General features: G+C 39.2%; 1 protein-coding gene across 4 annotated transcripts in view; it reads left to right on the top strand.

The window, feature by feature from the left end:
* PEAK1 (pseudopodium enriched atypical kinase 1) overlaps positions 1–17,733 on the top strand; it is a 312,205-nt gene that overhangs the window by 262,551 nt on the left and 31,921 nt on the right. For all 4 annotated transcript variants that reach the window (XM_059371768.1, XM_059371770.1, XM_059371769.1 and 1 more), the window contains one exon: positions 5,399–5,592. In XM_059371768.1, the coding sequence (XP_059227751.1) occupies positions 5,399–5,592 (194 nt within the window). The remainder of the gene's footprint in view (positions 1–5,398; positions 5,593–17,733) is intronic.

The raw sequence follows: 17,733 nt of genomic DNA, 5'->3' as shown, positions 1-17,733 counted from the left end.
ATCTTGCTTTCTCAGGACATATACATCAGTATGTCACACCTTTCTTTAGAAGTGAGCCAAGGCCTAAATGGTGATGAGAGGCTCCTGCTGTAACGCTGTTGAGAAAGGCAGCCTTCTTTTATTGCTCTTTTCCAAGATTAGTTTATCTTCTCTGTTGATTTGCACAGATCCCATTCTGACTTCGTATTTCATAGGATTTTAAAACTGTAATTTTTCTTAGTATTATGAACATGACAGTAATTTACAGTGGCCCGTGTTTTTATCTACTTTTCTGTCTCGCGGTCCGGTGCTTTAAAGACACTTTTAATTCGCTATTCACATCTATTTTTAAAAAAGAAAAAGTGAAACCATGCAGTGTCTGAAGATTAGAGTCTATCCAGGACCTTGCTCATGGCTACCAGTCTTCCTCATTTCAAGACCCAGCCACTTCATTCACACTAGTAAGAGCTACCTTTGTTTGACCAACTTCTGTTAGACATATTAGGAAGAACCCATCAGATCTCAGTGAAAGGTTAATCTCAGTTCAGGAGAAGACGTTTGAAGGTTTCAGTGAAAGACTACAGAAGGCTTAGTGGAAAATTGGAGACACTAAGATAGTGATCAATGGACACAACACTTTTCTACCTGAGAATGCCAGTAATTGGAAAATATAGCAAAATCAAATTGATGACCTGGAAACCAAGATAGGATTAGGAAATGTCACATTGGCAGGGGTTACAGGGACAGAGAGAGACAGAGTTTTTCCTCCTTCTGATAGATTAAAGGTGTGGGATTTGATAACTTTGAACTCTCCTCATGTGTTGGTATATATTCCAGCTCTACAAAAGCCCATCATCCCCCACAACCCCAGAAATCAGCAGCTCTGAAACCAGTTAAGAAAACTGATATGCTGTTTCTGATATGCTTTGATCTGAATTTTAGGAGTAAAAGGAGGTTTTAAAAATCACACATTTATTAATTGGCTGTCTTCGGCAAATAGAGACAAATGTTGTTGCCGAAGAGAGCTGGCAAATGGGAGGTTAGAATACCATTTGCCCAAAGAGACAGATGGTCTCTGTTGAAGCTTGATTTCATTTACTGTCCCTTCTGAAGCTGAATGGAAGTGGTTGAATTTTAAGATAAAGTTGAACAGAAATTGTGGAAATACTTGGATGCATAAAGGACTCTAATGCAGAATTTGATTTGCCTTTTTTATAAAAAAAAAAGTACATTCAGACATTTAACAGAATTTTTACAAAAATCTTATTGAAGGAATTTGCCAGAAAAAAAAAAATCATTTTCATTTGATGGTGTGTAATGATTAATCCCACCACCTGGGGTAAACCAAGTGAGCTTCCCACAGGAGATTGCTTGTGCAGCTTTGAATTATGTATGAATGTTGCAGACTGATGAGAGATAACCTTACCAAGGGATTCGTTTGTAGAACAGACAAATCTGTAACAATGTTACAGTTTCCTTTGAACACATTAAGTTCATTCTCCATGTTCAGAAAATGAGATGTCTTCCTGGAGATTATGACCTGATTTTTTAAGTGTTGGGTTATCCATCCCAAATCTCAATTATAAACTGGTCATTAAGGAAAAAGTCAGTTGAGGAATCTGAGGTACACACGAACTTGTGTTGTCTTCCATTATGAAAACAGAGTAAATGCTGAGGGTCCAGGAAAATAGTAGACTAAATCGGGGTGTGACTCAGCCTGACAATTAAGGACCTAGGTATCAATGCCATAGTTACTGTAGACATTCTGCATAGCACTATAGACCTAAGGATTGTTTAAACATGAATTTAACTCGTAGAAATAGAAAAGATATAACTTCCTCTACGTGGGCCATTTATTAGTTAATAGTTCTGTTTTATAACAATGAATATCAAATTGTACTTACCTGAGAAAAATCTAGTTATCCTTGTCATATTTGTTATTTCAAGATGTGCTAAGATATAGTGTATTAGAAATTCTAACAAGTTTCTTATAATTTCATTTTAAAGTTCTTTTTAAACTTTCTGTCTCATGGAGGAAATGGGGGACATTTTCATTTTGTTCATTATCTCCTTTCTGAGGCTGTCCTCTAGTTGGTACAGATGATCAAGGAATAGGAAATCAGAACCTGGTTTCTCGGATTCTCATTTTGGTGTCCATTACCTTAAACATTTCTTGATGAAATACTGGTGATGAACCCCTTTGTTAGGAGATAAAATCTGTATTTGGAAAGTGTCATTTTATTATTTGGGAGGGTTTTCTTTTTAAAAATATATCTTTTTTTTTTTAAAGATTTTATTTATTTATTTGACAGAGATCACAAGTAGGCAGAGAGGCAGGCAGAGAGAGGGGGGAAGCAGGCTCCCTGCTTGAGCAGAGAGCCCAATGTGGGGCTCGATCCCAGGACCCTGAGACCATGACCTGAGCTGAAGGCAGAGGCTTATCCCACTGAGCCACCCAGGCACCCCTGGGAGGGTTTTCGGATTTCATATCTAAATATGGCACAAAGAAATCAATGGTCAAAAATTATATTCCCTTAAAAAATTAATATGCCTTAGATAAATTGTCAAATTTTACTTCTTTCTTTCTTCCTAGACAGTTTGTCTATTGATACATAGTGACTGAGTCAACCTTCTCTGATGCTGTTCTCAGTTCTTTTTCATTTTTCAGTCATAGCATGTTACCACATCTAAGCTTGAACTCTCAAAGCCTCTCCATTTCTCATCTCTTTTACCATTTTCATCGTACATAGAGCTGTTCCTCCCTCAAGCATCAAGACATGACATATCATTGATGCATTTTTAAAAAAAATTCTTCCTTTTAGACTCTGCTGTCACTGCTGATTAAACATCTTAGCATCCATTTGCAATTCCTTGTGATTTCACTTTCATCAGCTCCCTTTGCATAGTTCTTTATAGTTGATGATTCTTTTAATTGGTGATATAATATACCAGTGTACTTACTTAAAATGTGCTTATGAAAACTAACCTTTATGTGGAATATAGGTTGTCCTGCCCTGATCCTCAAAGAGTTAATAAAACTAGTTTTCACTTTGCTTCCCAGAGGTAGTTTGGCACATTTCCCAGACCAAACCCCTAAGGTAAAGGTCAAGGTGCAGTGGATGATATTAAGGTGCAGAATTCGAAACCTGTATCTTACCCAACCTGTAGTTTTCCTGAGCTCAGTGGGATCTCTGGTATATCAGAGCTTCAGGACATGATTAACAGACCAAAGGCGGCCCTGTAGACTACCCTTTAATGGGGAATTGTATGAGTGAGTACAGTGGGTGAGTCTTTAACATTTCTTGCTTTTTAGCATCCGTATTTTGTTGTGAGAAGCCCATAGGAGCACAGAGCTGTGTTTCATGTATGTGAGGAGCAGGCCCAGGGAATTCTTTGTGGTTTAATAGCAGTAACTCTTTCTGTAGCCTTCACAATAGCTGAGGCTCATGGTAAATAGCCCATTGCATGGAGGAAAACAGACAAGGGAGGGTATAGTCGTGGTTTCTGAACCAACCTTTGCTAATCCCTTTTGATAATGGAAAAGAGAGCTGTCTTAGTAATAATGAGGAGATTGGGGAAAGAGAAAAGGCGAGAGCAAGCTTGCAGAGGTTAGAAGCCTAAAAACAGCATTTTAGGAAACCTCTCAAATTAACTCTAAAATAAGAAATGAATGTCACTTTATGTTTAGATATATACTTGTACTTTGAAATCAGAAATGACTTACATTAACTTTTGCCCAATAAAGATCATTTTCCTTCTGAAACATGTTGGTAACTATCCAGTGACCTATAGCCTTGACACTATGTGGTATTTGAGAGGGTCTCAGAAGTGTCACTTTACTTTGTCTTTGCTAATGGCAGGGAAGCGAAGGCCCCTTCTCACTGTGATTTTGTAATGCTCCATATTATGAGAAACCAGTTTTGTTTGGAGCCCTTTTTTCGGGTTGATGTCCTAGGGCAGCCCGTTAAGAGGCAGCATGCTCTACTGTTTGAGGCCTCCTTTACATACACCACCCTACTGGCCGCCAGTGGAGTGGCTCCTTTCCACCTTACCACTGTCCTCGAGAGCCAGATCCCAGGAAGGAAGCTCCAGCTCATTGCTCACTCCCAGTACAGAGAGACCTCTGGCTCTGCCAGCTCTGAAAGAGTATTTTTGAAGTTGTGTATCCAGCAGACTTCAAGGCTTATTTTTTTGTTCAGACACACGCATAATTTCCATAATGAAAGATTGATAAGAAGGTACTCCTTTTTCAGATCTACTCCCTCAAATCCACAGGTGATATATGTTCAGATGACACATGATGAAACAAAGTACCTCTTTTAAAGAAACTTGTAAATGTCACTATGATTCACTGCCAATTGAAAATCCAGAAATAACATGCTATAGTATATAAGATGTTTCCTTCTTTCTCTTTGCCCACATTAAAACAAAACCAAAAAAGGGGGAAAGAAGGGTTGGTGAGTGTGTGACAGTGTAAGAACACTCTCAGAAACTGTTAAAGATGCCTGATTTTAAATTTGTTTTGTTGGCTAGCCCAGTGAGATTTTCTAACTAGGCTAATTTTCTCTACCAACATTAAATGACCATCCCATCCCCTTGTAATTATAGCAAAGCATTGACAGTTCAGGCAGGATGGGAAGTGGGGAAGACTGGAAGAGAGAGCTATAAGCAAATGAGCAGGCAGCAGTGAAACAAGATTGGAAACACAAAGTAGTATGGATGCCACACTGTGGTATGTGGCCAACAGGATCTTTCAGGTTCATTTTAATTGAGATTAACGAGAATGCAGACCTTTCATTTTCATTCACCTTGCCTACTGCATGCATTCGGGCAAAGGCTGTGGATTCTGTCCTCCTGACAACAAGACTTTGCTGGCCGCAGTTGATGTTCTGAAGCAATTGCTTCACCTCCTTATTTAGTCTAATCCCAGCTTTATTCCTGATCCTTTACTGAATACTTTAGCATGTAGTAAACTCTATATATGAAATAAAGTAAGTTTATATAGTAAATTATTTGATGTTACAGTACTACAGTATAGCAAATATGCCAAATAGTTCACTAAGCATGTAAGCATGTGGGTGTTTTGTCTTCAACCAGTTAAGCATTCAGCCTTCACCACTACCATCACCACCTCCTGCCTTAGTTTCATTTCTTACCTTCTTATTCTCAGGCTTCCTTCTGAGATTACTATGCCTCCTCTATCGAACTGGATTCTCAATGTGTAGGAATCAAGATAAATAGGAGGATCAGCCTAGATGAAGGACTGCCCTCTATTCAGACAAGTATTTCAGGCCATAGGACCCATTATGGCGACTCTGGGGCTTGTTAATTACATTTTTGGCAAGTATATGTCTTCCATAAATCTAAATTTTAACCAGACCTTTGAATGCCACTGTGACCACAGTCTGATTTGTTTCAGTCACAAGACCCATGAAGTGACAGAGGACTTCTCTCCTCGGGATCCAAGATCCGTTGTTGCGAGGCAAGATGACGGAGCCTGCCCTCCCATCACAGCAGCCTTGCCCCTACCTGGACTGGAAGGGGACGAGGAAAAAGAAGACGTTTCAGATACTATTGACCTGAATCCCTGTAGTGCAACCTACAGCAACTTAGGTAAGTAGAAAATGTCATATAAATAGTATTTAAACTTTGCCTTTTTATGCACTACCCAAATGCTTGATTTCCCTGGTGAGATGGTTTTTATTGCTGCATGGAGCAAAAGTTGGACAATGGGAGCCATAATTATTCTTTTTTTTTTTTAAGTTTTTTTTTTCTTTAAATTCCAGTTCGTCAACATACAGTGTAATATAAGTTTCAGGTGTACAGCATAGTGATTCAGCACTTCCGTACAACAGCAGGTGTGGAACCAGAAATTTTAATTCACCTCAGAAAAAGTCCTTGTGTTTACTAGGCATATACTGAACACTTGCTACCATGAGTCCTGTGCCATGCGCTAAGGGTGTGACATGGTCCCTGCTTGAGGGACTCACCGGGAGGATTTCGGTAGTATATCATAAATACAGTGATACACACATGGAATATTTTTTATATTACCCAGGAGAGGGTGCCAAAAGATGCCTTTTGGAAGCTAGTTCCTGAACTAACTCAGCTGGTGGACAGAGGGAACAAAGAGTATTCCAACCCAAGGCAGCAACAGGAGCAAAAGCACGAACCCTGGAACAAGCACGGTGCCTGGGCTACCACAGCCGTTTCAAGCTGCTATGAGCAGAAGAGTTTGATGAGTGTGTGTTTCAAGCTAAAACCTGAGACTTTTTTGCTCTCTGTGATAGTAACCCATCAGAAGGTTTTAAGCCGAGAGATAACGTGCTATAATTTGTGTTTTAGAACATCCACTTTATAGGCTGCCATGAAAGATGGATTGGAGGTGAAGTATTTGAGGTGAAATCTAGTAGTTGGGTACCTTGGCAGGACCATGTAAGGAGATGAGAAAGGCCTCAACTAAGGTAATGGGAGGGGGAACAGTAAACAGATTTAAGAGGCAAAATACATAAGGTGTAGTGGTTAATTTGATAGGAAAATGATGTGGAAATCTATGATATAGCTCAGATTTCTGGCTTGGAGCAAGCAGGCTCAAAGAAGTAAGATCCCAGTTATTGTGGTGTTCAGGCAGAGGCTGGGGGGCCATCTCTCAGAGATGCAGTGAAGAGGAAGCCTACAGGACAAAGAGGGCCAGACTGAGTGACCTCTAAGGTGCCTGCCAGTGCAGAGATTCTTCAGTTTTTCCAATCATCTTCACTCTTCTTCCTTGAGTACCCAGGAACTTTCCATCTGTCGTCTTTCCTTGAGTGTCAGAGTTCTCTGCACAGCCTGGGGCTAGATAAGGATTTCTCATTGCTGTTCTCCCCAAAAGTCAGGAGAGGGGTGAGTAGCCTGAGTTGAACTGCCATATGCACAGCACTAGCAAGATCCTTATGGGCTCTGACAACACTTAAACCTGTTTGGAGATCGGTGGCGCGTAATATCAAGGCATTCTTCTGTCTTGTTTCTCTTTTCCTTTTTTTGTCTTTTCCCTTCATCAGGTTATAGTAGGGAAAAATTATTCTAAGAGCAGCTAGAGTACTTGGAAATAAAGGAGTCCTTAAGAAGGCAAAAAGATTTGAAGTAATACTGTAGGAGAAATGCTCTAATGTGCTCTTTTGGAAAACTCATCATAACAATCCACATGCAGTTGAAAATACGTTCTATAAGGAAGACTTCCATTCTAAGTTCTAGAAGCCTTCTATGATCTGTGCGTTGTGGAGCCCATATTACAGTATACCCAAACAACCATCTCAGATGCCATTTTCCAGTTGGAATTATAGTCAGACAGCTTACTCAACTTCTCCCATTGTTTTATATTTTTTGAAACATCCCGCAAGATACAAAAACTATTGCTTATTTACTATAGTATGCTCTCAGCATAATATATTGACATATCTTTCAGACATTCTTACTACCCCAACATTTCTTTTGTGATGTCCTCAGTAAAATATATTACTAATTATTACTTATTATATGGCATCTTATGGCATCTCTTTAAAAAATATCCATCGGCTGGGGTGCCTAGCTGGCTCAGTCAGTAGAGTATGCAGCTCTTGATCTTGGGGTTATAAGTTCAAACCCCATGTTGGGTGTAGAAAATACTTAAAATTTTTTAAAAAGCTTTTAAAAAAATCTATCCACCAATGTCAGTTAAGGTTAATTATTTTATCTTATTTGTCTTTTCAGTTCTGTAGATAATTAGAAAAAAAAATAGAACCTTATTTCCATGAATAATCCAAGTACCTCATATTATATTATATTAACTCATTTAATCCTCCCAAAAACCTTAGGAATTTTGATCCCCATTTTTCAGATGACAAAAATGAGTCAGAATGCCTTGCCCAAAGTCACAGAACCAGTAAGGATTGCACCAGGATTGGAACCCTGTCAGTGTTAACCAGGACTATAATGATCATAACCACTAAATTCTTGTAAAATACTGAAGGACTGCAGCCGTCTCCCCGCCACCCCCCACACTTTTTTTTTAGTCATCTACATTGAGACACAAAATTTCAAAATTTCAAAAGATTACCATTACTTAGAACACTAAAAATACACCATGTTATAGATGCCCCATCAAAAAGATAGCTTTTTTTCCAACCTGTTAATTTACTTTTAAACTTTGTGATGCTCGTAAAGTGTTGCCTTATTTTCCTTAAGTGCTTGTGTGGCTGTGCTTGATTCCATAGCGTATGACACATGTTAGTTTCTTCTTTGGGAAGGTTTTACTATGCGAATAAAATAAAAACTGAGTAACACATAGGGTTGATGACATGAGTTCTACAGTTGAGGGGTTTTTAATTATTTCTTTTGTTCCTGTTTTTTTTCCTAATGAAACAAGTATTTTAGATGGCATTTGGAAATTGCCTTTTTCAATATTTTTAATAAATCATTTGCAGGAAATTTTAAAGTATCTCATTGGGTAACTTCTTGTGATTTAAAGTCCTAGGAGCTTATTATTTAAAAATCTGTAGTTTAAAAACGGAAAGGAAACAGTATTTTTAAATGTAATACCTTTAGATCTTTTTAAATAGTCTAAAACCAATCTATAAACACCACATTCTTTCTTTCTTTTTTCTTTTTCTTTATCTTTTCCTTCCTTTCTTTCTTTCTTCCTTTTTCTTTCTCTCCTTCCTTCCTTCCTTCCTCCCTTCCTTCCTTCCTTCCTTCTTTTTCTTTATCAAATGAGGCAGAAGATGGATGGACAGACCAGTGGAAGAAATTGAGGGAGGAAAATAAGGATTACCATTATTTTTACTGTGGAATTTATTTCTGAAAATTACATTGTAAAGTGGATGTGGGAGGCAGTGTAATATAGTAGGCAAAAAAAACAAACCAGGGGCGCCTGGGTGGCTCAGTGGGTTAAGCCGCTGCCTTCGGCTCGGGTCATGATCTCAGGGTCCTGGGATCGAGTCCCGCATCGGGCTCTCTGCTCAGCGGGGAGCCTGCTTCCTCCTCTCTCTCTCTCTCTCTCTGCCTGCCTCTCTGCCTACTTGTGATCTCTGTCTGTCAAATCAATAAATAAAATCTTTTAAAAAAACCCAAACAAAAAACAAAAAAAAAAAAAAACCATAAGTTTGAGGGATCAACCAGGTTTTGGTTCATCTGGTAGCTGTGTCATTGCCCACCTGTATGCTTGTAGTTCAGCTGTTTGGCATGCCAGAACTTCAATTTCCTCCTCTGAAATGAGGGGATGGTGATATCTGCTTTATAGGGATGATGATAAAAGAAGAACTTGGTATATAGAAGTACTCAAGAATTATGAAGTTCCTTTATTTCTTCCCAAAGATACGCTGTTGCTTTCTCCTTCAGATATGTTTGATGTGCTAGCCAGATAATGTAGAATAAAGTGGAAATAATTTAAAATGTTTATTAGAGATGTTGAGGGACACCTGGGTGACTCATTTGGTTAAGTGTCTGACTCTTAGTTTCCACTAGGTCACCATCTCAGGGTTGTGGGATCCAGTCCTGCATCAGGCTCCATGCTCAGCATGACGTCTGCTTGGTCCTCTCCCTCTCTCTCTTCTCCTCCCCCATTCATGCACATGGGCTCTCTCCCTCTCAAATTTAAAAAAAAAAAAAATGTTGAATAAGCAGACCAAAAAAATATAAATTCAAGAAGTTGTGGGTTGCTTGCATCCTAAAGACTGAAGTTGTGAATATGATAGAGGACCCCAAGTTCTGCTAATTATTACTGATTTGTGCACTTGTGCAGACTGTATATTTTTTTTTAAGTTTTTTTTTGTTTGTTTTTTGTTTTTTGTTTTTTGACAGAGAGAGAGAGCACGCAAGTAGGCAAAGAGGCAGGCAGAGAGAGGAGGAAGCAGGCTCCCGGCCGAACAGAGAGCCTGATGCAGGGCTTGATCCCAGGATCCTAAAATCATGACCTGAACTGAAGGCAGAGGCTTAACCCACTGAACCATGCAGGCGCCCCTGCAGACCATATCTTAAAGCCATTTCTTTTTACCTTAGAGATTATTCTCCAGGGTTAATTCAGGTGGCTTTTTTCTTCTCCTTAGCATAAATAAAGCAAACCTTATTTTGTTTAAACTTGGTTAATTATTAGGTTCTAGAGCTGCACTATCCCATACAGTCGGTAGTCACTAGCCACATCTAGCTATTCACATTTAAATTCATTAGAGTATAAATAAGAATTCAGTGTCTTAATCTCACTAGCTAAGACTAAGACAGTGTTGCTAGTGAGACACTAGTCTCACTATTGTCAGTGCTCAGTAGCCCTCAGTGGCTAGTACTGCATTGGACATGCAGATACAGAACATTTCTGTTGTCACAGAAAGTTCTGTTGGACAGCACTTCTTTTTTTTTTTTTTTTAAGATTTTATTTATTTATTTGACAGAGAGAGAGTACAAGTAGGCAGAGTGGCAGGCAGAGGGAGAGGGAGAAGCAGGCTCCCCACTGAGCAGGGAGCCCAATGTGGGGCTCGATCCCAGGACCGTGGGATCATGATCTGAGCGAAAGGCAGAGGCTTTAACCCACTGAGCCACCCAGGCACCCCAGGACAGCATATCTTTAAAGAATTGTTTATTTGGAGGATTTGTATTGTCTCCTATGGGCACAAAAATCATATTGGCCTTTATGCAACTTGAAAAATGACGATTTTACTCTGTATGATGGTGATATGAGGCCTCTGAACAAACCCTGATCTCTGCTTAATCAACCCCAAACTGAATTTAGCAGGGTATCAGCCACCCAAAATGATTTCCCAAATAAGCGATAGAATATTTTTTCAATCAGACCTCAACATTTTCCCCACATTTCTATGTCTATCTCAAGATGTCTAGAAGAAATATTGCTAGTTTTTTATGTGGCACACCTGACTACTTTATCAGCCTGCTAAAATCAGGCGCTCATAGTAACTTTTACTGTGTTAGAAATAAGTCAGTGACTTCAGCTGTCCTTCATTTACTTTGTAACTGAGTACACTTCACGTTAGTTTTTAGAAATATCTATCAACTCTCCATTTGCAGATTCTTGGCTTACCTCTCCTTCTGTGTGCCTACAACATAGCAAATTACCAAAAACATGCAGTAGGTATTAAGAACATGTTTGAATGAGTTAGCCAAAAGTGACTTTCACATTTGACTTTATAAGATTCCCAGATTAGGGAAGGTAAGCCCTCAGGAAATTTCATATAGAAAAATTTCAAGTATCAGTTTTTGTGCTCCGTTAATCAGCTGGCTTTTTTATTCTAATCCTGGCATACCTTGGAGATATTATGGGTTTGGTTCCAGACCACCACAATAAATTGAATACTACCATAAAGGAAATCAAATTAATTTTTTGGTTTCCCGATGCATATAAAGTTTATGTTTATCACTGTACTGTAGTCTGTTAAATATTCAATAGCATTATATCTAAAAGACAATATACATATGTTAATTAAGAGATGCTTTATTGCTAAAAAATGCTAAGCTTTCAGTGACTTGTAATCCTTTTACTGGTGGAGGGTCTTGCCTCAGTGATGCTGGCTGCTGACAAATCAGGGTCTGAAGACTAGGGCCTTCAGAAATTCAGAAATTGCTATGGCAATTTCTTAAAATAAGTCAACAGTGCTATTTGCTGCATCAGTTGACTCTTCTTTTCACCAGCGACTTCTCTGTAGCTTGTGATGCTGTTTGATAGCATTTTAAGTTTAAGAACTTCCAGAATTGGAGCCGATCTTCTCAAACCCTGCCTCTGTTTTATCAGCTGTGTCATAGTCTAAATCCTTTGTCATCACGTCAACAGTCTGCACAGCATCTTCACGAGGAGCAGTTTCCATCTCAAGAAACCATGTTCTTTGCTCACCTATAAGAAGCAATTTCTCATCTGTTAAAGTTTTATCATGAGATTGCATCAGTTCAGTCCCATCTTCAGGCTGCACTTTTTTTTTTTAAGATTTATTTATTTACTTGAGAGAGTATGAGAACAGGCTTGAGTGGGGGAGGGGCAGGAGGAAAGAATCTGAAGCAGACTCCTCACTGAGCACAGAGCCCCACGTGAGACTGGATCCATGACCCTGAGATCACGACCTGAGCTGAAACCAAGAATTGGACACTTAACCTACTTGAGCCAACAAGATGACCCTTCAGGCTCCACTTCTAATTCTAGTTCTTTTGCTGTTTCCACCACATCTGTAGTTACTTCCTCCACACAAGTCTTAAAACCCTCAAAGCCCTCCATGTGGACTGGAATCCACTTCTTCCAAACCCCCGTTAATGTTGGTATTTGACCTCTTCCCATGAATCAGGAATGTTCTTATTGGCATCTAGAAAAGTAAATCCTTTCCAGAAGGTTTTCAATTTACTTTGTGTAGATCCGTGGGGGAATCACTATCTATGGCAGCTATAGCCTTGCAAAGTATATTTCTTACATAACAAAACTGGAAAGTCAAATTGACTCTTTGGTCCATGGCTTACAGAATGGCTGTTGTGTTAGCATGCAAGAAAACAACATTCATCTTGTATACCTCCATCAGAACTCTTGGGTGACCAGGCACAGTAATATTTTGAAAGGAATTTATTTTTTCCTGAGCAATAGATCAAAACAGCTGGCTTAAAATATTCAATAACATGTTATAAACAGATACACTGTCATCCAGGCTTTGCTATTCCATTTAGGGAACACAAGCAGAGGTGATTTAGCTTAATTCTGAAGGGTTTTAGGGTTTTTGGAATGGTGAATGAGCACTGGCTTCAAATCAGTCACCAGCTGCACTAGCCCCTAACAACAGGGTCAGCCTGTCATTGCAAGCTTTGAAGCCAGGCATTGGCTTCTCCTCTCTAGCTATGAAAGTCGGAAATGGCATTTTGTTTTACTATAAGACTGTTTCATCTACATTGAAAATCTGGTTGTTTACCTGAAGCTAGATCTTCTGGGTAACATACTGCGACTTCTACATCAACACTTGCTTCTTTGCCTTATACTTTTATGTTACGGAGATGGCTTCTTTTCTTAAACTTCATGAGCCAGCCTCTGCTAGCTTCCAACTTTTCTTCTACAGCTTCCTTACCTCTTAGCCTTCATAGAATTGAAAAGAGTTACGGCTTTGCTCAGGATTAGTCCTTGGTTGAAGGCAATGTTGTGGCTGGCTTGGTCTTTTTTCAGACCACTGAAGCTTTCTTCATATCAGAAATAAGATGGTTCCACTTTCCACATTGGTGTGTTCACTGGAGTGGCTCTTTTAATTTACTTCAAGAACGTTTCCTTTGCATTCGCATCTTGGCTAACCTGGTATAAGAGGCCTAGCTTTCACCCTACCTTGGTTTTCAATATACCTTCCTCAGTAAGCTTAATTATTTCTAGCTTTTGATTTTTTTAAAGTAATTTAAGTAGTAATTTAAGTAGTAATTTTTTTATTTTAAAGAGAGAGAATGACAAGAAAACGGGCAGAAGGAGAGGAGAGGAAATCCTTAAGCAGACTCGCAACTGAACATGAAGCCCAATACAGGATTCAATCCCAGGACCCTGAGTTCATGACCTGAGCCAAAAACAAGAGTCAGATGCTTAACTGACTATGCCACCCAGGCGCCCCTCTAGCTTTTGATTTAAAATGAGAGCCATGCAACTCTTCCTTTCACTTAGAGGCCAGTTTAAGGTTATTAATTGGCCTAATTTCAATAGTGGTATGTCTTAGGGAATAGGAAGACCCAGGGAGAGGGAGAAAGATAAGGGAATAGCTGGTCGTGGAGCAGTCAGAATACATTTATTGATTAAGCTTGCTATCTTATATGGGTGTGGCTTGTGGTGCCCCCCAAAATTACAGCAGTGACATCACTGCTGAGATCACTATCACAGATCACCATACAAATGTAATAATAATGAAAAAGTTTGAAAAATTGCAAGAATAACTAAAACATGACACAGAGACACAAAGGGAGCAAATGCTTTTAGAAAAATGGCGCCAATAGACTTGCTCGATGCAGTGTTGCCACAAACCTTCAGTTTATTTTTTTAAAAAATGAGAACACAATATCTGCAAAATACAATTAATTGAGGTATGGCTGTATGAGGCTTAATCCAGAGGTTTCCTAAGGAAAGAGTTATATAAGCCATTCTTCTACATAACCCCACAAGATCACTTTTTTCTTTTAAGATTTACTTATTTATTTTAGAGAGAGGAAGAGAGAGCGCAAGTGCAGGGAAGGGCAGAAGAAGGGAAGAGAAACTTTAGCAGACTCTTCAGTCAGCTCGGAGCCTGTCACGGGGCTTGATCTTTTGATCCTGAGATCATGACCTGAACTGGAACCAAGAGTTGGACACCTAACCAACTGTGCCACCCAGGGCCGCCAAGATTACATTTTTTGTTTTTTAAGTAATCTCCACATCCAACATGGGGCTGGAACTTACAACCTCGATTATCAAGAGTTGCACACTCTGCTGACTGAGCCAGCCAACCAGGCACCGCTCCACATTTCTTATCTTACTTATCTAGGGCATCTCCTTAAGGCTGAACCCTTAAAACACTGAAAGAAAACATCTTAAAATCCTCTGTCTCCAGAACTTCCTTTGGCAGTGTATTGATCATCAGTGTGAAATGTTAAGGGGTGAGGGGCACCTGGCTGACTCATTCAGTAGAGTATGCGATTCTTGATCTCGGGATTGTGAATTTGAACCCCACGTTGGGTGTGGAAGTTACTTAAATAAAATCTTTTTTAAAAAAATGCTAAGCGGTGAGTGTACTTAAAAAGAGTATCATTACTTTGCTGGCCTTAATGTTGTTAAGTATATAATAATGGCATCATAAACAGAAGCTTTAAAAAAAAATCATTCTGAAGGATATATTGCCGTTAATTCATTTACTCAACAAATAACTATTAAGGAACTTCTATGGGCCAGATATTATTCTACACAATCCAAAGTTAATGATTTGAACCAAAGATTAAAGAATTGCACATTTTTAATTATCTGAATCTTTAAAAAACAAAAACCTGAGATTGACCACTTTGAACATTTGAGCATTTGTTGTACTTTCTAAAAATATAATTATTACTATTTAAAAAGGAATCATATACTGTGTCCCTATCTTTTAACTTAGCTACATTTCATTTAAAAATAGTTTCCCATATACTAGAATTAGTTGGGGGAGACAATATTCAAATTATGTAGATAACTCACCCCCAAATAAATAATCTCTGTTCTTGGAGAGGTTTTCAAATTACATTCTATAAAAATTGAGTCTGTCAGCTGCTACACCACTGACATTCTTTAAAGTGGTCAGCGTATCTCTTTATTTGAGGGTATGCGCAAAGTGGTCTTTGGAGGTCAGCTTCGTTTTATCATTTGGCATGAAGTTGATGTCCCCTGGGGTTTGCCAGTTGGTGCTTCCATTTGACTGTGGTAGGACCCTTCTTCCTAAGCTGCTGAGGCCTGCTGCAATGAGATGATACAGTGAGTGCTAGGTTTAGCCAGTGATGGCCCAGTCACTTGACAAGGCAGGTGCACGGTGGTATGTGACATCTATATTTATAAACCACCGTGCATATTTCCCAGTTTGGAGATGAACGTCTCTTCCTTTGTTCTCTCTTGTCCTGTTCTCATCTACATTACTTGTCATGAGCCCTGGAAAAAATATTAGGGGTGAAATTACAATTTAAGGAAAAAAATATGTCCCATTTATTTGGGCTTTAATACGTTCATTCAGTAAACATTTGTCAAACACCAACTATCTCCTGGCACTGGAAAAAAGTCTTCAAGGACTCTTGGCCTTTGAGAAAAGCAGACATGGGCTGGACTCTTAGGAGCCCATGTGCTAGTTGCTATGATGCAGATATTTCAAGGTTTAATGAAAGCCTCTGCCCCAAAGCGTGTAGGAGAGGGTCAGTTAAATTTTGAGCAGAGTTTGAAAGAAGGGTGGTTGTTTGTCAGATTGGCAAGCAAGGAAGAACATCCCAGGTAGAGGGAAGAGTGTGTATAAAGCCTAAAGCTAGGGGAGATGAGGCTAGACCATAAATGGTATATATACATCACAGTGATAAATGTAAAAGATATACCTATAGGAAATAGAGAGCTACTGAAGATTTTTTAATAAAAAGACATATCAGGATTTTTAAAAGATTGTTTTGGGAACAACTGGAAGCAGAGAGACCAACTAGGAGCCCATGACATTCCTGTCTTATGGGAATGAAGAGTTAATTATGCTCATTCACATACTGCTCCTGTCCAAATGTGTCATTAAGTGCCCTTAGTCCCTAGCACCCCACGATTATAATGATTGTCAGGTCTTAAACAAACATTTGCTATGGTTTGTCCCTCGTGTGTCTTCAAAGGTAGTGCCTTTTAGCAGATCTCTGTAACAAGAGAGTTATTATTTTGAGTTTTTCAGTATGTGATTATCTTTAAAATGTTGATCTTGGGATGCCTACATGGCTCAGTCAATTAAGCATCCAACACTTGATTTCAGTTCAGGTCATGATCTCAGGGTTCTAGGATCAAGCCCTGTGTCCGGCTCTTCACTCAGCAGGGAGTCTGCTGGAGACTCTCCCTCTCCCTCTGCCCCTCCTGCTTGTGCTCTCTCTACAACACCCCCCCCCACTGAAATAAATAAATTAATTAAAATGCAGATATTTAGAAATAATATTTTTCTTATGTCCTTTCTACTTACCATAGCAGTCTTGTAAATCTTAACAGGCCTATATCAATCATTTTCCTTCCTGAGGGGTTTTAAACCACCTTTGGCTACTTCAAAGTGTCATTAAATTATTCCTTTTTAATCCATCTTTCATCATTTGCTTTTAGAACATGACACAGGGGTTTTCTGTTAGTCTGAAGACATTTTTAGGTGGGGAGAGAGTAAAGAGATAGAGTAAGGAAGCTCAAAAAGAGGGGAAAGTAAGATTTGAATGTGGTTTAAACATATTTGTCCAAAAGAACTTTTTTAGTCTATAGCAAGGCAAGATTTAGAACACAATCTTTTTTTTTTTTTTTTCTGTTTAGAGAGCTGGTATGCCACAAAAATGTAGAGTATGTGATGTTATATCAGGACTGCTGAAAGCTGAGCTTAGTGTCTGCTCCCAGAGGCTTGAGAGGAATGTACAGGATTCAAAGTTTAAAATAAAAACAGCCAAGATACCAAGCTTTTAAAACATTGACCCTGATGATTGGAATTCAGTCAGGAGAACTTGTCTTTCTTGAGGAAAGAATTAAAAACACAAAACACTTTTAAACGTGGGAGAATGGCGTGACCTATTTGCATGGGCTGTGCAATGCTCATGGTTTCATCTTAACACGCCAATATTTCTGATTCCCATGTGGAAATCTCCATAGCTCCCAGGAGATCATATCCCGCCACTTGGGAAAAGAAGCCACTATTAATTCTCTTTCTTTCCTTGCTGCCTTGGCTGTCCATTTTCGTTTTGGAATGTTGAGCAACTCTTCTGACTCTGTGTCCTTCAGTCTGGCAGCCGCTTACTGCACAATGGCTGCGTGTCTCACACAGTGCCAGGTACTGAGGAAGTGTTTAAAAAAAATACATACGCATGTTATAAAAGGCTGAAAATGCTGTAATAGAACAAAAGCACTAAGAGAGCACAGAGGAAGAAGTGATGGTTCCCAGTTTGGATATGGGGAGTAGGGAGGCTTCTGTGGAGAAGGGCCAACTGAGCTGGGCTTAGGACACAACACCTTCACTAGAGCAGAGCGGTAGAAATAAAAATACGGAGCAGATGAAAAGAACAGGAAGCAAATGCTTGTGTGGGGATGTTGACGAGAAA

The sequence above is a fragment of the Mustela nigripes genome, chromosome 13 (genome assembly GCF_022355385.1).
Source record: "Mustela nigripes isolate SB6536 chromosome 13, MUSNIG.SB6536, whole genome shotgun sequence".
NCBI classification, from domain to species: domain Eukaryota; kingdom Metazoa; phylum Chordata; class Mammalia; order Carnivora; family Mustelidae; genus Mustela; species Mustela nigripes.
Note: the sequence above shows the minus strand (reverse complement) of the source record. Positions and strands in the feature narration are given on the sequence as shown.